This window comes from Pleurodeles waltl, chromosome 6, assembly GCF_031143425.1.
Source record: "Pleurodeles waltl isolate 20211129_DDA chromosome 6, aPleWal1.hap1.20221129, whole genome shotgun sequence".
Taxonomy (NCBI): Eukaryota; Metazoa; Chordata; class Amphibia; order Caudata; family Salamandridae; genus Pleurodeles; species Pleurodeles waltl.
The window spans coordinates 150825417-150846436 of record NC_090445.1 but is presented as its reverse complement, the minus strand read 5'-3'; the positions used below and the strand labels follow the sequence as shown (position 1 = coordinate 150846436).

General features: G+C 45.8%; 1 protein-coding gene across 2 annotated transcripts in view; it reads left to right on the top strand.

Moving 5' to 3' along the window:
• The window catches only part of ACLY (ATP citrate lyase), a 281182-nt gene that overhangs the window by 64306 nt on the left and 195856 nt on the right, over positions 1–21020 (top strand). For both annotated transcript variants that reach the window (XM_069237662.1, XM_069237663.1), the window contains exons 8-10: positions 13111–13229; positions 14201–14337; positions 14748–14809. In XM_069237662.1, the coding sequence (XP_069093763.1) occupies positions 13111–13229; positions 14201–14337; positions 14748–14809 (318 nt within the window). The remainder of the gene's footprint in view (positions 1–13110; positions 13230–14200; positions 14338–14747; positions 14810–21020) is intronic.

Here is a 21020-nt window from a genome sequence, read left to right as displayed (position 1 = left end):
TGTGTTAATGATACATTAGTGGGAACTACCCTTCTCATTTAGGTGTGCTGTTGCAGTAGAATGAAAGGGAATACAACAGGCCTAGATGCTTGTTCAGTACAAACCACATTTTCTTGTGATAAAGTACCAGAGTTCTGGTAATAACTACTTGAGGTAGTACTGTCAAAAGTGTAGGACTGCAGTCTCCCATCACCACCTTTCTGTTGTCTCTTTTCATTTATACCTCAAGCTACATCTGTTTGTATCAGAGTTATCTATTCTCCAAAAACATCAAAACAAGTCTTCATTGTGTTGTTAGGCGTCGTTGTATGCTTGTGGTAATCCATTTTCGGAGTTGTGATTTTTTTATTTTTTTTATTTCAGTATTACACACTGTTAGTTGAACAATATAAAACAAGCATTAACAAAGCCAATGGGTCTCTGCAATCCGGGAACTATTAGTGTTGTCAATGTCGTTTAGCCATGTTGAAAAGCAGCATGCCCGAAAGCCATGTAAAAAAGTGCTGTGTTTCAGCCTGCTCTGTAATATGAACTCACATATTTGAAAGCACTTCATGTGTGTGCGCTAATGAAGAAAAATTGTTTGATGAAATAAAATATTTGGCCAAGAACACACTGTACTGTATTCTGAACTCACATATTGGAAAGCACTTTCATGCACAATAATGGACTAAAAAGTTTGGGTGAATTAAAATATTTGGGCAAAAGCACACCGCTGTAGTCTGAGTCACATATTTGAAAGCGCTTTTATGCTTGATAATGAAGAAACAAGTTTTGGTGAAATAAAATATTTGGGCAAGAACACACAAGGAGCTGTTCTTAATGTAACTGAAACAAAGTGCCCGAGCTGCAAGTGACTGAGCCCAGCTCCCACAGTTGCTCCTTGGCCTAGCTAATTCCACTACACGTGCACAGCCCCAAAAACAGACCTGTTTAGGTTTCTCCTGCACAACACTTGCGCTGTGTTCGTGAAATCTCTTGTAATAAAAACAAAAAAAAACCTAAAAGGGGCATACTCACCATTAGTAGACTTTGCGGTCACTCTTATTGTCTTGCTTCTCACTGGCCAGCAGCATCAGAGTCACGTCATCAACTTTCACTTCCTCTTTCCTCGGCTGTTCTCTGGAACTTTGACCAAGTACTATTTACGGCTGGCGACCACTGTCCTTCCACTGGCCACTTGCTTCTGAGGTGTTTTTGATTAACTTTCTTTCTTCACTGTATATGATTGCATGTGCATGTGCATGTACTCCGTTGTCGTCCTGCACGGCATTGCCTTTCATTTAATTATTTATATTTATTGTGCATTTATGTAGCACACACACTACCCAAAGGGATTGAAGTGCATTACATGAGCACTACTTACATTACACAGGGGCACATTCCACATTGCCATTCTTTTAATTATTCATGTTTAGCTTACATTTATGTAACACAGACTCGACACAAAGGGATTTAGGTGCTTAACATAAGCACCACTTAACCTAAGTTTCCCTATGTAAGGTAATACGCCATAGAGGAGTGCTTGCTATCACCCCCGACCCTGATTTTGAACGATTAACTCATCCCCCCGGCTTTCAACCCACACCATTCTCCTGCCTGCTCTTTGTTGGTTTACTGACCCCACCTGCTTCAGCCACCCTACACGACCTTCCCTGTGTGACTGAATGTTACTAACCAAGGTGACACCTGATTTGACTTCCAGACAGGCCACTTGTCATACCATACTTCTGTAAAATACCATTGGGAAACTAACATCCAGTAACTGCCTACTGCTGTTTGTCTCAGTTTGCTTTGGCCAGCTTTGATCATGTTATAGTGCTTTTTTATTTTGCTTTAAGACATGTAGAACACCAGCTCAACTGTGCAGCAGGTAAACAAAATATTGTAAAAACCAATAGATTTTGCATAGGTGAAGCTTATTGGCTTTGCCAGTGTTTGTTTTGTCTGCTTGAGCTGTAGTGTGCTCCGTTGCAGCTCATCTGCTAGAAGTTGGCATTTATGTTTAAATGAAAAATAATAAAACACCATAAACAAGTTACAAAATGGAACAGAAATGGTGCAAGGACAGGTGAGGAGGCGAATAATAAAGTCAGTCAGAGACTATTTCAGTTTTTGTTAATAATAAAGCACTGTAGGCAAGTTACAAAATGGAACAGAAACGGCGCAAGGGCGGGTGAGGTGAATGATAAAGCTGATTTGCGGAGGTAAGGAAGCAACAGGGTTGGGGTGGGTGGGAGGAGACAGAGCGAGTGAAAACATGAGCACTCGTGTGGAGTGCTCCAAAGAGAAAGGAAAAAAGTAGCTCCTAAAACTGAAACAGTGGATGGATACAAGTACTTGGTCCATGCTCTGGGGAGGGCTAAACAGGAAGAGGCATGACGCATTTTTTTATATTAGTCCTCATAATGATGTCACCATTAAGCTCCAACTAGGATACTGCCAACCTCGGAGCTCATGAAAGAGACATCCCTCTAAGTCATAGGATGGAATAGATTCCCAACCTAGCCAGTCAGGGGCGACTAATCATCGGACCAAAAAGCACCTTGAACACATCAAAACTTCAGGAGGTGCCAGAACCCTTTCATTTTCATCTTTACTTCTCTTTTATCTACTTCTTTAAAGAAAAGGACACATCTTTTTCATGCATGCCAGCTAGGTGCGGAGGCATGAACCCAACTTCTACAAATTTCTCTTCTTGCAAGGAATATCAGGAAAAACACTATGCCTCTAGGGTGTGGATTGCGCTGGCAGGGGAGGGGGGGGGGGGGGTTGGCAACCTATTTTCTGAGGCAATATCCCAAATATAATTAAACAGGGACCCACCTCAGTTATAAGGCCCAAGGAATCCGAGATCGTCTTACCCACCGCAATCCAAAATCCCTCTAGTTTTGGACAAGAGGCGCACATATGGGCGCTGTCCGCCTTGCTGCTACCACACCACTTACATTCGGAGATTGCACTGCCTCTTATCTTTACCAATTATAGAGGCGTCTAATACGCTCTGTGGAGGGTAAAAAATGATTTCTTCTTAAGGCGGCAGATTTAACCACTGCATATAATGTAGCAAAGGATACTTGCCATTACTGCTCCAGCTCCTTGCCCGGGAGGTATCCACTCCACCCGGAATACAATAGTGCCATCAGGTTCTCCACTGCTGTTAAAAGATACTGGTACCATTGTGCGACTTCCTTCTTTGTGGCCCAGAGTGTCTGTAGATCTAGCTCCATTTGAGTTGGTTCAGGGCCCAGGCCCCCTGGCTCTTAAGCCGTCTATGCACCTGGAAAATTTTCAATATAGATATAGCCCCCTCCGTCCTATTGCTCCAAAACTCACCTGTCAACCTTTGTCCATCGTTGACTAGCTGACCCCATCTAATAGCTCCACTTTATTTTAGAGGCAAAGCTAAACTATCCAGTAAACACTCCGGGGTCCCTGGTGAGTCCCAGATGGGAGATAACTATGATAACCAATACTTAGGAGGGATCTTATCTCGTACCAAGTGATGGCAGCTGCCCGTAATTACCTCAACCTAACTTTCTTTAAGAATTTTGGTGCCCCAAATTTGTAGGAGAAACTGTCCACAAGTAAACCTGCCAGCATTGCCCTGCACATAGCCCCCAATAACGACCTATCTGGAGTCAGTAACAGCACCTTATTATTTTTTAGCTGGTAGGCCCAACAGTAAGGCTGCAAATCAGTAAGGGCCAATCCTCCGACACCAACCCTCCTCAGTTTTTTCCAAGCTAGGCGAATGCCTTTACCGGCCCAGATAAATGAGGTTATCTTCCTTTGCAGATTTGAAATAACCTTTTTATCGACGTTTAGGGGAATTTTAGCAAATAGAAAAGTGATTTTTGCCGAATACACATTGTCACTAAATTGACGTGCCCAGATATAGTAAGTGGCAGATTACCTCATTTTTTCAAGAGAGCCCAGACCCCACCGGCCACCTTTTACAAATTTCTGTCTACTAACTTTCCCACATTCTGCGTTATTTTAATGCCTAAATTCCTCATCTCTGAGACCCTTCCAGGATCCTCATTATTTTTATTCCATATCATTATCTAGATTTTTAGTTAATTTACCTCATAACCAGCCAACTTTGAGATCATAGCTTCCCTTATAAGGTTCGGGATGGCAGAAGTAACATCAGATCGTCTGCGCATAGGGTGATTTTCCTATACAAATCTACCACGAAAGGCTTTATCTGCTCATTTAACCTCAGACTTTCTGCAAAATGCTCAATGTAAAGATCAAAGAGGACCGGTGAGAGGGGACAGCCTTGTCTAGTTCCTCTTTCTACCTTCACTTCAAAAGACAGACTACCGTTTACCAGAATTCTTGCAGTTGGTGCACAATAGATCCTTGCCAACACATTAATGATTTGCCTATTCTAAAATGGGCTAATACTGTCATGAGATATTGCCAAATTGCGCGGTCGAACGCCTTAGCGGCATCCACCGTCACTGTTGCTAGTGGTATATCCAGTGTTGTGGCCAGATTGATGGAGCCAATTAAAGTGTGTTTAAGATCTATCATATTCCTACCAGGCAAGAATCCCCTCTGCTCTTGATGTACCAGATGGTCGGCAACTTTATTTAAGTGCCCTTCTAGAATACTAGTAAAGACTTTATAATCACAATTGAGTAGCAGTATTTGGGCGATAAGAATGACACTGTAGGGGGTTCTTGCCTAGCTTCAATATTAATGAGATTACCGCATCATTCCAAGAACTTGAGATAGGACAACCCTCCAGCAGTATGGCATTGAACAGCTGTACCCAAGCTAGCATAATAACCTCCTCCATCGCACTGTAAAATTCACTGGGAATCCCGTTGGGTCCTGCCACTTTCCCTTTCTTTGCCTTTCTAATTGCAACTAAGGTCTCGCTACCAGATATCTCCTGACACAATAATAGATCTTGCTCGCTAGATAATCTTGGGAGATGCATCTTCCCAACCCACGCCTCTACTGCTCCTAAATCTGGCTCCAGATTTTCTTTATACAATTCCTGAAAAAAGGGTTTAAAAGCAGCTGTTATCTTAGTTATCTTCGACAACCATCCCTGTGTCACCACTCATAATCTTCTTGATGTTATTCTGGCATTTTTCCAGTCTTCTTTTTCTATGCAAACAGCTTACCTCAAGGTTACCCATGTGTTATATTATGTGCTCCGCTAGCTTCCCACTGCTGTGACACCTCTTCTTGCATTATGATTGTAGGAAGTTGGCTCTGTATGCACTATTTCAAAGTAAGGAATAGTATGCACAGAGTCCAAGGGTTCCCCTTAGAGGTAAGATAGTGGCAAAAAGAGATAATACTAATGCTCTATTTTGTGGTAGTGTGGTCGAGCAGTAGGCTTATCCAAGGAGTAGTGTTAAGCATTTGTTGTACATACACATAGACAATAAATGAGGTACACACACTCAGAGACAAATCCAGCCAATAGGTTTTGTATAGAAAAATATATTTTCTTAGTTTATTTTAAGAACCACAGGTTCAAATTCTACATGTAATATCTCATTCGAAAGGTATTGCAGGTAAGTACTTTAGGAACTTCAAATCATCAAAATTGCATGTATACTTTTCAAGTTATTCACAAATAGCTGTTTTAAAAGTGGACACTTAGTGCAATTTTCACAGTTCCTAGGGGAGGTAAGTATTTGTTAGGTTAACCAGGTAAGTAAGACACTTACAGGGCTTAGTTCTTGGTCCAAGGTAGCCCACCGTTGGGGGTTCAGAGCAACCCCAAAGTCACCACACCAGCAGCTCAGGGCCGGTCAGGTGCAGAGTTCAAAGTGGTGCCCAAAACACATAGGCTAGAATGGAGAGAAGGGGGTGCCCCGGTTCCGGTCTGCTTGCAGGTAAGTACCCGCGTCTTCGGAGGGCAGACCAGGGGGGTTTTGTAGGGCACCGGGGGGGACACAAGTCCACACAGAAATTTCACCCTCAGCGGCGCGGGGGCGGCCGGGTGCAGTGTAGAAACAAGCGTCGGGTTCGCAATGTTAGTCTATGAGAGATCTCGGGATCTCTTCAGCGCTGCAGGCAGGCAAGGGGGGGATTCCTCGGGGAAACCTCCACTTGGGCAAGGGAGAGGGACTCCTGGGGGTCACTTCTCCAGTGAAAGTCCGGTCCTTCAGGTCCTGGGGGCTGCGGGTGCAGGGTCTCTCCCAGGCGTCGGGACTTTAGGTTCAAAGAGTCGCGGTCAGGGGAAGCCTCGGGATTCCCTCTGCAGGCGGCGCTGTGGGGGCTCAGGGGGGACAGGTTTTGGTACTCACAGTATCAGAGTAGTCCTGGGGTCCCGCCTGAGGTGTCGGATCTCCACCAGCCGAGTCGGGGTCGCCGGGTGCAGTGTTGCAAGTCTCACGCTTCTTGCGGGGAGCTTGCAGGGTTCTTTAAAGCTGCTGGAAACAGAGTCGCAGCCTTTCTTGGAGCAGGTCCGCTGTCCTCGGGAGTTTCTTGTCTTTTCGAAGCAGGGGCAGTCCTCAGAGGATGTCGAGGTCGCTGGTCCCTTTGGAAGGCGTCGCTGGAGCAGGATCTTTGGAAGGCAGGAGACAGGCCAGTGAGTTTCTGGAGCCAAGGCAGTTGTCGTCTTCTGGTCTTCCGCTGCAGGGGTTTTCAGCTGGGCAGTCCTTCTTCTTGTAGTTGCAGGAATCTAATTTTCTAGGGTTCAGGGTAGCCCTTAAATACTAAATTTAAGGGCGTGTTTAGGTCTGGGGGGTTAGTAGCCAATGGCTACTAGCCCTGAGGGTGGGTACACCCTCTTTGTGCCTCCTCCCAAGGGGAGGGGGTCACAATCCTAACCCTATTGGGGGAATCCTCCATCTGCAAGATGGAGGATTTCTAAAAGTTAGAGTCACCTCAGCTCAGGACACCTTAGGGGCTGTCCTGACTGGCCAGTGACTCCTCCTTGTTTTTCTCATTATTTTCTCCGGCCTTGCCGCCAAAAGTGGGGCCTGGCCGGAGGGGGCGGGCAACTCCACTAGCTGGAGTGTCCTGCTGGGTTGGCACAAAGGAGGTGAGCCTTTGAGGCTCACCGCCAGGTGTGACAATTCCTGCCTGGGAGAGGTGTTAGCATCTCCACCCAGTGCAGGCTTTGTTACTGGCCTCAGAGTGACAAAGGCACTCTCCCCATGGGGCCAGCAACATGTCTCGGTTTGTGGCAGGCTGCTAAAACTAGTCAGCCTACACAGATAGTCGGTTAAGTTTCAGGGGGCACCTCTAAGGTGCCCTCTGGGGTGTATTTTACAATAAAATGTACACTGGCATCAGTGTGCATTTATTGTGCTGAGAAGTTTGATACCAAACTTCCCAGTTTTCAGTGTAGCCATTATGGTGCTGTGGAGTTCGTGTTTGACAGACTCCCAGACCATATACTCTTATGGCTACCCTGCACTTACAATGTCTAAGGTTTTGTTTAGACACTGTAGGGGTACCATGCTCATGCACTGGTACCCTCACCTATGGTATAGTGCACCCTGCCTTAGGGCTGTAAGGCCTGCTAGAGGGGTGTCTTACCTATACTGCATAGGCAGTGAGAGGCTGGCATGGCACCCTGAGGGGAGTGCCATGTCGACTTACTCGTTTTGTCCTCACTAGCACACACAAGCTGGCAAGCAGTGTGTCTGTGCTGAGTGAGAGGTCTCCAGGGTGGCATAAGACATGCTGCAGCCCTTAGAGACCTTCCTTGGCATCAGGGCCCTTGGTACTAGAAGTACCAGTTACAAGGGACTTATCTGGATGCCAGGGTCTGCCAATTGTGGATACAAAAGTACAGGTTTAGGGAAAGAACACTGGTGCTGGGGCCTGGTTAGCAGGCCTCAGCACACTTTCAATTGTAAACATAGCATCAGCAAAGGCAAAAAGTCAGGGGGCAACCATGCCAAGGAGGCATTTCCTTACAATGATCCTGACTTTTAGCTGTAAGTCTTGTAGCTCCTCCAACATTTCCACCCTTCCTGGCTCGTTTAATGTGTTGATTTTTAGCACCTCTTCCAATGTTGCAATCTTTCCCTCCAATTGGGCCTGTTGTGATTTCTCCTGTCTTACCCAGTGGGCCGCTAAACTGATTATTGTCCCCCTTAACCAAGCTTATACGTATCCCATATCACGTGTACTGGGGCGGACATCTTGTTTCAGGAAAAAAACTTCTTAGATTGTTGTAATCTCTTATCAGCTAATTCTGGCTGTACCAACATCCTTCTATTGATTGTCCATCTCCTTTCCTCCCATACATTCTTCTGCTCGATTTTTTAACAACAAAGCTGAACGGTCTGATAAATAAATGGGCAAATGATCTAATCCGATGACACTCCATCTCCTTTCTTTCCATGAAGAAATGATCTAACTTTGAGTAATATCCATTTTTCTTTTACTATGGAAAGTATATTTACTGCAGTTTCCTTTCAATAGCAGCAAAACATCACATAAATCAAAATTTTCCATTATGTCCAACAAATAAGCTCTCATCTTTGGGGAACTAATTTGTATCCTCTCTGAGGACCCTGTCTAGAGCATTATCTATTAAGACATTAAAGTCCCCCCCCCCTAAAATAATAGGAGCTTTAAAAAGAAGAAGGTTTGCAAAGAGCTGAGATAAAAAAGTGGTATCATCCACATTTGGGCCGTAGTAGCTTACTAGAGAGTACACAGATGTAGACCTTTATCTCTGCAATTATCCATCGCCCTCCTTCATCTGCCTTATGTCGAACTAGACTGACCCCTGAATTTACTTTTAAAACCAGGGCAATTCCTTTGGGACAGTGTGCTTGGTCTATTGCGACTATGGTCTCCACCCATCTTTGCTTCTGGGCATTGCTTTCTTTTAAATATTGTGGGACTATTTACCGCCTTTGAACTACTAGAAGCTCATTTACATTCCAACAGAGAATCGCCCAAGTTTTCATCATACTTCTCTCACCCCAGCCCATTCCTTCTATTCCAATTCCTGCTGTGCCCCAAACCAATAGATCTAGTTGGTGCTTTCATCGGACTGCTAATCACCTGTTTGAAATTGACAACATCAATTTTTTTTCCTTTTTCTCCCACTTCTCCCCCACCACAAGTGTTCCCCTTTGGGAGCTCTCCCATCTATCGCGAGGCATTTCCGAATGCCCGTTTCACCCGACCCTAAGGAAAACCATCACCACACCTTCACACTTAAGTTCTGCTTGAGTGCCCATCCTTCTTTACCTGAGAAACAAAATTGGCCAGGTCCACCGGTTCATAGAAGTTGTGCATCTTATTTTGACACATAACCTTCATAATAGCTGGAAACCTCAGTTGTGCCATGGCACCCAGGTTCTTTAGATCCTCCAATATTTTCCCCATCTCACACTGTCTGTCGGCTGTCTCTTTAGAGATATCAGATCTGATCCTAAAAGATGCCCCTAGTGCGTGCAGTGAGTCTGATTTTAGGGCTAGCACCAATATTTTCTCTTTCACCAAATATTAAAGAAAATTGTGTTGTTTGAAAGGGTCTCTATGAACTTGCTGAATTTCTCCTTCAAGATTATCCATCCAACTGTCTTGTGGGAAAGAATTCCTCAGTTGGTTCACTACAAATGTTTTAATATCCACCCATTCCAACCCTTCTTTCACCCCCAGGATTTTGACATTATTTCTTCTAGCATTATTTTCTATTCTTTCGAGTCTTGTCTTTAGGCGTGTCACCTCCCGGGCAATTTCTTGCACCTCAGTTTGAAGGACCTGAAACCCCTTTTCTAAGTCCTGAGTACGCTGGGTTAAATTCTCGATTTTGGCTTCCAAGCTGGAGCAAGTGGCCTGAATCCCCTTCTGGTTTGCCTTTGAAATTGCAAAGCGCTCTTTAATCTCTTGAGATAATTGAGCGAGGGTCTGCTGAAGCAGGTCCCACCTGCTGGACCCACTATTCTGTATACTGATATCTCCATCTCTTGGGGAGCAGGCTGGATCCTGCTCTCTCCCGTATGAATCCCCCTATCTGCTAGATCAGAAACGTCCACCGCTAAACCTGCAAATCTGTTGTGCGTTGTTAACATTGTTATCACTGGCGAGGCAACAGTGGTAGAAGACTCTGGGAAATCAGTTCCCTCAATTTCCATAAATCTTGCTTTGTAACTGCGTTGTTTTGTTTCCATTTGCTTCACCTTATCCTCTCTAGAGCAGCCACTCATATCAGTTCGAATTGTAAAGTAGGTTGTTAGAGAAGACGGAATTCTCTGAGGGTTTTTGATTAAAGAAAACTTTTCCTCGGTTGGGAGATTTTCTACTACTGTTTTTGCCAAGGAGTTTTTGGAATGGGGAGCCTTCACTAAAGAGTTCTTCAAATGGGGTTTAATAGTTCTTACAGGGGCCCCTACTTTCATTTGTTCTAGGCCTGTACAGTCTTTTCCACCCCCCTTCTATTGGTTACGAGTCCTAAAGGTTCTTAAAGAGTATCTCTCTTTTAACATAGTGGACCCCAAAATCTGCCCCGCCCCTTGGACCAGCTCACCTACTAGGCGTTGATCAACATTCTCCATTAACAGAAGGAGCTGCCTGCTCCCTTTGTCTGCCTCGTCCCTCTTCCTTGAGTCTTCTCCTTTGTCCCGAAAGCTCTGCCTTGTACTGACTCTGCCACCGTCTCCCCTGCTGTGACCTCCTATTCAGCAGCCTCTGTTGCACGGCGTGCTGCTCCCAGAGCACGCTGGCCGCCGCAATCCAACAGAGAACACCTATGACCACCATCTATGATCTGCTCCACCAAATCAGCGGCAAGATCAAGAAGGGGGGGGTGGTCCTCGCGCCGCTCACAAGGCGACACAAGCATTGCTCATTGTTGTACGATGTGGCTCTCCCTTGGGCGGGTGCCGGCCGCCATGCTACCCGCTACAGAGCTTCTCTACGCATTCATGCTATGGACAAACAGAACAAAAAATATGAGAGCTATGATGGAGCAAACAAATGGCATGCCTACGGGCTGGCTAAAGTCCAGTAAATTGTAAACCTGCCTCTTCTAGTCAGCGTATGCGCTGTCTGGCTGAGACCTAGAAAAGGACACATAGGGCATCATCAAAAAGATGTCCATTTCCAAAAAAATATGAGAAAGGAAGGAAGAGCATAATGTGTGTGAAAAGCAGAAAGCTTGCATGTATTTTTAAAATACTAGTTGTTTTCATGGTATTTTTAGCCACAAACACTGCTTGCTATCTGTTCCACCACTCTCTTCTACTTCTGATGTCACTAGTAGGTGACAGGCCACCTATTCTGACTTGGCAGTGGAAATAAGTGCAAAAGGCTGAGAGTGAGCTGTTTAACTAAAAAAAAAAAAAAAAAAAGCATATTAAGTAGGTGTTTTCTCCAAGGTAATGCTTTGTAAACGTTACGAGGCATGTTTGTCTTGTCTGTAGCTTGCAGTTGTGAATTAACTGCAAGGCTGAGGAGGTGGCCCTTCTTTCACTGATGGATTAATGGCTACTTCTTATTTGGAGCTTGGGAGTGTGGTGTGGTACATGAGGGCCTTTCACAGGGATATGTACACCCCAAATTGAACTTGCATATAATAACTGTGGTAGCATGTATAAGACACGTTTGTTGTGAAATGTTTACATCTGGAAATCTAAAAAGTAATGAGTGAAAATCCCCACTACTCATTGAGATGAATGTGGCCATTCTGTGACTGGAATGCCTGCCTAAGTAGCTAGGCTCCAATTTTGTGGCTATTCACAAATATTTGGCTAGCCGATTTCCTTCCTTGAAATGTTCAGGGTTACTTTAGTCAAGAGCCGGCCTAAGTCATATTCAGGATGGGCAGGGGAAGGATCATCCCCAAAATGGTCATGGTGTAGAAGAAAAGGTTATTCCACTAGGGGCTAGGGTTCCTTTGAGAGAAACAAAAAAGCAGGACGTTACCTCCAACCATAGTGATTAGCACACAAGAATACATTTCAGCCTTATTTATTTTTTTGTCAGACCCAAAGACTTTGCTGCTTTACACATTTACCTGCCTACTTTATATAAACGTTGTCCTGTTTTTGGTTGATGGATTTTCTGATTGTTTAGCAAGCATTAAACATGCATCAAACCCGCAGTTGTAGTAAAAATCTGCACAAACTATCAAAAGAGTGAGGGAGGATGGGATGTACTCGCCACTCTGAATGAAGCCCTGATGGTCGGAAAGATCCACCAGTTGGCTTAGATGCTCTTTGAAATCGTAGAAACGTAAATGTATGCAGTATATTGGCTTGGTTAAGTAGACCACGTTTACAAAATCTAAAAACAGCTTGTGCGGATTTGTCAACATTAAGTGACAAACTTCACTTGCATTCCTGCAGAACTTGTTTTTTTTCTGAGACTGTTTTCCAGAAAAACCTGTCCCTTCAAACTTATAGAAGAACCTACTTAGTCTGGTTTGTGAGCTGGCGTGTCCAGTTAACTTCTTGTAAGGCCTGTACAGCAGAGATGAGGTCTTATCCCTTATATTTACGTAGTGATGAGCAAAAGGTACATACAATGTACTCATTTTAACTCAATGAATAATAGTTTTTTTATTGTGCATAATACCTCACAAATGGTCTTGTAGTGACATGTCGGGTGGTGTCTCAATAATGTCTATAATCTATCTGTTGGTGTTTTATTACACTGATTTGTTAACTGAGGTCAGAGATAAGTCAGGATATTGCAAGTCTAGGTATGGATTCAGTTTCCGTTCCCAAAAAAGATAACGGTTAAAAATAGGAAAGCTAATTAAAATAACTGCTCCTGGACATCACAAAAAAGCATAGCACCGTCATCAGGACTGGCCCAAATGTGGCACTCTGTCAGACTCTTAAAGTCCACCATTGAGCAGGCCTGGGGTTCAAAATCCAATCTCTGTCTACCCCGCGGAGGTTTATTTCACACTGGTGGGCAATATGAGTAGTTTACTTTGCTTTGGAGGCTTTTGGGCCAGAGTGCCAGATCTATAGTATACTACAGATTCCCCTATTATTTCAGTATTTTTCATGTTAGTGTAATCTGTACAAATTTGCATTTTACAACAGACACCATGTACCTGAAAGAGCAGCTCTACCTGGCCTATCTTCTTGTTTCTTGAACCCTGTTCTCCTCTGACTGTCTTCTAATGATCCACTCTGCTTCTGCTTGCAGGAAGCCTACATTGCCGACTTGGATGCCAAGAGTGGCGCCAGCCTCAAGCTGACCATCTTGAACCCACGTGGACGAATCTGGACCATGGTGGCTGGTGGGGGTGCTTCTGTTGTGTACAGGTAAGGAGTTCGCCCTGCCTCTTGAGTTCTTGCTAACACCTTTTTTTCATAGAAAATATCTAGCAGTCCCAGAATGGGGAGAATGGTGAGCTGCCAGAATGCTGGATGGTAGAGAAAGGCAGTAGAGTTGAAAATGTGTAGTCTCTATCTAAGGCTTTACAGTAGGTATAAGGTAATTTTAAGTAGAAGCTAGTTAAGAAAAATGAAGAACCCAGATCAAGTTTAAGGGCACTTAAACAATGGTATTTTGGGTGAAGGGGGAACAAGCCCTCTGTACAAAGATCCAAGCTTAGAGAAACCCTACTTTGATGTTCTGTGAAAAGAAACAATATGACCATTTAAAAATAGCTACAGAAGCATTTATTGTTCTTGAAGATTATAAGTGCTGTAGTTCAGAATACTTAAAAGGAAGCTCATGCATTTTAGTTTACCGTGCAGACAGTGAACATTGCGACGGTTGCTGGTGCACCTTACGCACTACAGCATTGCCGTCGGAGACAATGCGGTAGGCTGTTTCCTGCTGGGCCAGCAGGGTGGAAACAGGGTCCGCTCACTGACCCAGTGGGAAACTCGTAATGGGCCCGGCGGGGAGGCTGCCACGTTGACAGCAACACACCCGTCGGGATTTCAGCAGATGGGCTCCACCCTACCATACCCCCTCCACCCCGCCAAAATCATAATTAGGCCCTTAATATTCTACAAATGATTTGCATCCAGGAGTAACATGCTATATTGTATAATATTTTACAGAACCAAATGCTTTTGTGTTAAAATTGTAGAAACCTTTGATGTAAATGTTGCATGTATGTGTAGAACAATTCCACTGTGCTTTCTGGAATTGTAAAGGTTTGTCTTCTTCTTTACTGCCTGGTGTTGGATCTAGTAACTGTAGGTTGAACTCAACTGTGCAGCACTTAATCAGCATCTCATGTAAATGCCAGCTTGATCAGATATTTTTCCTCTTTCTTCAGTGACACTATCTGCGACCTTGGTGGGGTTGATGAGCTGGCAAACTACGGAGAATATTCGGGTGCCCCCAGTGAGCAACAGACATATGATTATGCCAAGACAATTTTGTCCCTCATGACTCGGGAGAAGCACATTGACGGTAAGATAATGACCTCAACATTCAAACAAAAATCTTTCGGGAAAAAAGAGGGACTGATAGCCAATAGTAGCCCTGAGAGGTTTCCCCAACCGCCGCTGCATTCCCAGTGTTGCCTCAGTGTTGACTACATGTTGGGTTTCAATTTGCTGTGAGTGAGCTTAGTCCCAATGAAGGCAATGATCTTTCACTCATTACAAACCCACAAAACTCTGGCTGCAATGTGTTGGAATAACCTTATAATGCATCGGCAAATTTTGTTTTTAGATTAAAGTTAGAGACTAGCAGGGAAATCCAAACCTCACCCAGCTGACATTTCCCCTGCCCTTCACTCTCTGTGTACAGAATGTTGATGTTTGTGAGGTCTTTGCATCAAACATTTCTAGTTCAAACATTGTCTTTTCACCCTTTAGGCAAGGTCCTGATTATCGGGGGTAGTATTGCCAACTTCACAAATGTAGCGGCTACATTTAAGGTAAGACATTTACTTGCACGTAATATTCAGTTGTATGTTTCCATGTTGAGTAGTGTAATATAATGTTGTAGCTGTAATAGGCTAATGACATTGGGGTTGGATTAAAGATTGTCCCATGCCATCTTGGGATTTCTTTCTCTTTCACTGTTACTCCCTCTCCAAAATATGTCCACCTTAACATGACAATGGAGTAAAGGTGATACCTAGTGATTTGAATAGCGACCTCTTATTTTCAACATTCAGATTGCGAAATTAAACAGTTTCAGTTTGATAAAAGACCCTAGCAATTGTCTTTTAAAGGAATTGTAGAGACATTTTTAAGTAAGAGTGCACCGCCTCTTATTTATTATATATTTTTTTTAAGAAAGGTCTTCAATGATCTCATGATTTTGTCACCAAGGAAACATTGCTTTACATTTATTTAAAGTCCTGCAGTGTGTTATCACTGGTTGTAGGAAGTTGGCTCTGTATGCACTATTTCAAAGTAAGGAATAGTATGCACAGAGTCCAAGGGTTCCCCTTAGAGGTAAGATAGTGGCAAAAAGAGATAATACTAATGCTCTATTTTGTGGTAGTGTGGTCGAGCAGTAGGCTTATCAAAGGAGTAGTGTTAAGCAATTGTTGTACATACACACAGGCAATAAATGAGGAACACACACTCCGAGACAAATCCAGGCCAATAGGTTTTGTTATAGAAAAATATATTTTCTTAGTTTATTTTAAGAACCACAGGTTCAAATTCTACATGTAATATCTCATTTGAAAGGTATTGCAGGTAAGTACTTTAGGAACTTTGAATAATTACAGTAGCATATATACTTTTCACTTAAAACACAAATAGCTGTTTTAAAAGTGGACACTTAGTGCAATTTTCACAGTTCCTGGGGGAGGTAAAGTATTGTTAGGTTTTGCAGGTAAGTAAACCACCTACGGGGTTAAGATTGGGGTCCAAGGTAGCCCACCGTTGGGGGTTCAGAGCAACCCCAAAGTCACCACACCAGCAGCTCAGGGCCGGTCAGGTGCAGAGTTCAAAGCGGTGCCCAAAACGCATAGGCTTCAATGGAGAGAAGGGGGTGCCCCGGTTCCAGTCTGCCAGCAGGTAAGTACCCGCGTCTTCGGAGGGCAGACCAGGGGGGTTTTGTAGGGCACCGGGGGGGGACACAAGTTCACACAAAAAGTACGCCCTCAGCGGCACTGGGGTGGCCGGGTGCAGTGTAGAAACAAGCGTCGGGTTTCCAATGTAAATCAATGGGAGACCAAGGGGTCTCTTCAGCGATGCAGGTGGGCAAGGGGGGGGGCTCCTCGGGGTAGCCACCACCTGGGCAAGGGAGAGGGCCTCCTGGGGGTCACTCCTGCACTGAAGTTCCGATCCTTCAGGTGCTGGGGGCTGCGGGTGCAGGGTCTTTTCCAGCCGTCGGGATTTTAGAGTCAGGCAGTCGCGGTCAGGGGGAGCCTGGGGATTCCCTCTGCAGGCGTCGCTGTGGGGGCTAAGGGGGACAACTTTGGTTACTCACAGTCTCGGAGTCGCCGGAGGGTCCTCCCTGAGGTGTTGTTTCTCCACCAGTCGAGTCGGGGTCGCTGGGTGCAGTGTTGCAAGTCTCACGCTTCTTGCGGGGATTGCAGGGGTCTTTAAATCTGCTCCTCTGTAACAAAGTTGCAGTCTTTTTGGAGCAGGTCCGCTGTCCTCGGGAGTTTCTTGTTCCCCTTGAAGCAGGGCAGTCCTCTGAGGATTCAGAGGTCGCTGGTCCTTGAGAAAGCGTCGCTGGAGCAGGTTTCTTTAGAAGGCAGGAGACAGGCCGGTAGGACTGGGGCCAAAGCAGTTGTTGTCTTCTTTCTTCTTCTGCAGGGGTTTTCAGCTCAGCAGTCTTCTTCTTCGGTAAGTTGCAGGAATCTAAATTCTTAGGTTCAGGGGAGCCCTTAAATACTAAATTTAAGGGCGTGTTTAGGTCTGGGGGGTTAGTAGCCAATGGCTACTAGCCCTGAGGGTGGGTACACCCTCTTTGTGCCTCCTCCCAAGGGGAGGGGGGTCACATTCCTATCCCTATTGGGGGAATCCTCCATCTGCAAGATGGAGGATTTCTAAAAGTTAGTCACTTCAGCTCAGGACACCTTAGGGGCTGTCCTGACTGGCCAGTGACTCCTCCTTGTTATTCTCATTATTTCCTCCGGCCTTGCCGCCAAAAGTGGGGCCGTGGCCGGAGGGGGCGGGCAACTCCACTAGCTGGAGTGCCCTGCGGTGCTGGAACAAAGGGGGTGAGCCTTTGAGGCTCACCGCCAGGTGTTACAGCTCCTGCCTGGGGGAGGTGTTAGCATCTCCACCCAGTGCAGGCTTTGTTACTGGCCTCAGAGTGACAAAGGCATTCTCCCCATGGGGCCAGCAACATGTCTCGAGTGTGGCAGGCTGCTAGAACCAGTCAGCCTACACAGGTAGTTGGTTAAGGTTTCAGGGGGCACCTCTAAGGTGCCCTCTGGGGTGTAGTTTACAATAAAATGTACACCGGCATCAGTGTGCATTTATTGTGCTGAGAAGTTTGATACCAAACTCCCCAGTTTTCAGTGTAGCCATTATGGTGCTGTGGAGTTCGTGTTTGACAGACTCCTAGACCATATACTCTTATGGCTACCCTGCACTTACAATGTCTAAGGTTTTGCTTAGACACTGTAGGGGCACAGTGCTCGTGCACTGGTGCCCTCACCTATGGTATAGTGCACCCTGCCTTAGGGCTGTAAGGCCTGCTAGAGGGGTGACGTATCTATACTGCATAGGCAGTGTGAGGTTGGCATGGCACCCTGAGGGGAGTGCCATGTCGACTTACTCGTTTTGTTCTCACCAGCACACACAAGCTGGCAAGCAGTGTGTCTGTGCTGAGTGAGGGGTCCCCAGGGTGGCATAAGCTATGCTGCAGCCCTTAGAGACCTTCCCTGGCATCAGGGCCCTTGGTACCAGGGGTACCAGTTACAAGGGACTTACCTGGATGCCAGGGTGTGCCAATTGTGTAAAACAAAAGTACAGGTTAGGGAAAGAACACTGGTGCTGGGGCCTGGTTAGCAGGCCTCAGCACACTTTCAATTCAAAACATAGCATCAGCAAAGGCAAAAAGTCAGGGGGTAACCATGCCAAGGAGGCATTTCCTTACACAACCCCCCCCAAACGAAAGAGGATGAGACTAACCTTTCCCAAGAGAGTCTTCATTTTCTAAGTGGAAGAACCTGGAAAGGCCATCTGCATTGGCATGGGCAGTCCTAGGTCTGTGTTCCACTATAAAGTCCATTCCCTGTAGGGAGATGGACCACCTCAACAGTTTTGGATTTTCATCTTTCATTTGCATCAGCCATCTGAGAGGTCTGTGGTCAGTTTGAACTACAAAGTGAGTACCAAAGAGGTATGGTCTCAGCTTCTTCAGGGACCAAACCACAGCAAAGGCCTCCCTCTCAATGGCACTCCAACGCTGCTCCCCGGGGAGTAACCTCGTGCTAATGAAAGCAACAGGCTGGTCAAGGCCATCATCATTTGTTTGGGACAAAACTGCCCCTATCCCATGTTCAGAGGCATCTGTCTGCACAATGAACTGCTTGGAGGAATCTGGAGCTTTTAGAACTGGTGCTGTGCACATTGCTTGTTTCAGGGTGTCAAAGACCTGTTGGCATTCTACAGTCCAATGGATCCATATCCCTTCACAAACCTCCTATAGTACCCAGTCAAGCCAAGGAATGCCCTGACTTGAGTCTGGGTTTTTGGAGCTGCCCAGTCCAGAATAGTCTGGATCTTAGGCTGGAGTGGCTGAACTTGGCCTCCACCTACAAGGTGTCCCAAGTAAACCACAGTTCCCTGCCCTATCTGGCATTTGGATGCCTTGATAGAGAGGCCTGCTGATTGCAGAGCCTTCAAAACCTTCTTCAGGTGGACCAGGTGATCCTGCCAGTTGGAGCTAAAGACACCAATATCGTCAAGATAAGCTGCACTGAAGGACTCCAAGCCAGCAAGGACTTGATTCACCAACCTTTGGAAGGTGGCAGGGGCATTCTTTAAACCAAAGGGCATAACAGTGAACTGATAATGCCCATCAGGTGTGGAGAATGCTGTCTTTTCTTTTGCTCCAGGGGCCATTTTGATTTGCCAGTACCCTGCTGTTAAGTCAAAGGTACTTAAGAATTTGGCAGCCCCTAATTTATCAATCAGCTCATCAGCTCTAGGAATGGGATGGGCATCTGTCTTGGTGACAGAATTAAGTCCTCTGTAGTCCACACAAAACCTCATCTCTCTCTTTCCATCTTTGGTGTGAGGTTTGGGGACTAAGACCACTGGGCTAGCCCAGGGGCTGTCAGAGCGCTCAATTACTCCCAATTCCAGCATCTTGTGGACTTCCACCTTGATGCTTTCCTTAACTTGGTCAGACTGTCTGAATATTTTGTTTTTGACAGGCATGCTGTCTCCTGTGTCCACATCATGGGTACACAGGTGTGTCTGACCAGGGGTTAGGGAAAAGAGCTCAGCAAACTGCTGCAGGACCTTCCTACAGTCAGATTGCTGTTGGCTAGAGAGGGTGTCTGAATAGATCACTCCATCCACTGAGCCATCTTTAGGGTCTGATGAGAGGAGATCAGGGAGAGGCTCACTCTCAGCTTCCTGGTCCTCGTCTGTTACCATCAACAGATTTACATCAGCCCTGTCGTGGAAGAGCTTTAGGCGGTTCACATGGATCACCCTCTTGGGGCTCCTGCAAGTGCCTAGGTCCACCAGGTAGGTGACCTGACTCTTCTTCTCTAGGATTGGGTAAGGGCCACTCCATCTGTCCTGAAGTGCCCTGGGAGCCACAGGCTCCAAAACCCAAACTTTCTGCCCTGGTTGAAATTCAACCATTGCAGCCTTTTGGTCATACCAAAACTTCTGGAGCTGTTGGCTGGCCTCAAGGTTTTTGCTTGCCTTTTCCATGTACTCTGCCATCCTTGAGCGAAGGCCAAGGACATAGTCCACTATGTCTTGTTTAGGCTCATGAAGAGGTCTCTCCCAGCCTTCTTTAACAAGAGCAAGTGGTCCCCTTACAGGGTGGCCAAACAGAAGTTCAAAGGGTGAGAACCCTACTCCCTTCTGAGGCACCTCTCTGTAAGCGAAAAGCAGGCATGGCAGGAGGACATCCCATCTCCTTTTGAGTTTTTCTGGGAGCCCCATGATCATGCCCTTTAATGTCTTGTTGAATCTCTCAACAAGGCCATTAGTTTGTGGATGGTATGGTGTAGTGAATTTGTAAGTCACTCCACACTCATTCCACATGTGTTTCAGGTATGCTGACATGAAGTTGGTACCTCTGTCAGACACCACCTCCTTAGGGAAGCCCACTCTGGTAAAGATACCAATGAGGGCCTTGGCTACTGCAGGGGCAGTAGTCGACCTAAGGGGAATAGCTTCAGGATACCTAGTAGCATGATCCACTACTACTAGGATGTACATATTTCCTGAGGCTGTGGGAGGTTCAAGTGGACCCACTATGTCCACACCCACTCTTTCAAAGGGGACCCCCACCACTGGAAGTGGAATGAGGGGGGCCTTTGGATGTCCACCTGTCTTACCACTGGCTTGACAGGTGGTACAGGAGACACAAAACTCCTTAACTTTCTGGGACATGTTGAGCCAGTAGAAGTGGTTGACTAACCTCTCCCACGTCTTGGTTTGTCCCAAATGCCCAGCAAGGGAAATATCATGGGCTAAGGTCAGAATAAACTCTCTGAACTCCTGAGGCACTACCACTCTCCTAGTGGCACCAGGTTTGGGATCTCTTGCCTCAGTGTACAGGAGTCCATCTTCCCAATAGACCCTATGTGTTCCAGTTTTCTTGCCATTGGACTCTTCAGCAGCTTGCTGCCTAAGGCCTTCAAGAGAGGGACAGGTTTCTTGCCCCTTACACAACTGCTCCCTTGAGGGTCCCCCTGGGCCTAAGAGCTCAACCTGATAAGGTTCCAACTCCATAGGCTCAGTTCCCTCAGAGGGCAGAACTTCTTCCTGAGAAGAGAGGTTCTCTTTTTGTTGTTGTGTTGCAGCTGGTTTCCCAGCTGACTTTCCTTTTCTCTTGGTAGGCTGGGCCCTTTTTCCAGACTCCAGCTCTACTTTTTCACCCTGTGCCTTGCACTGTGCCCTTGTCTTGACACACACCAGTTCAGGGATACCCAGCATGGCTGCATGGGTTTTCAGTTCTACCTCAGCCCATGCTGAGGA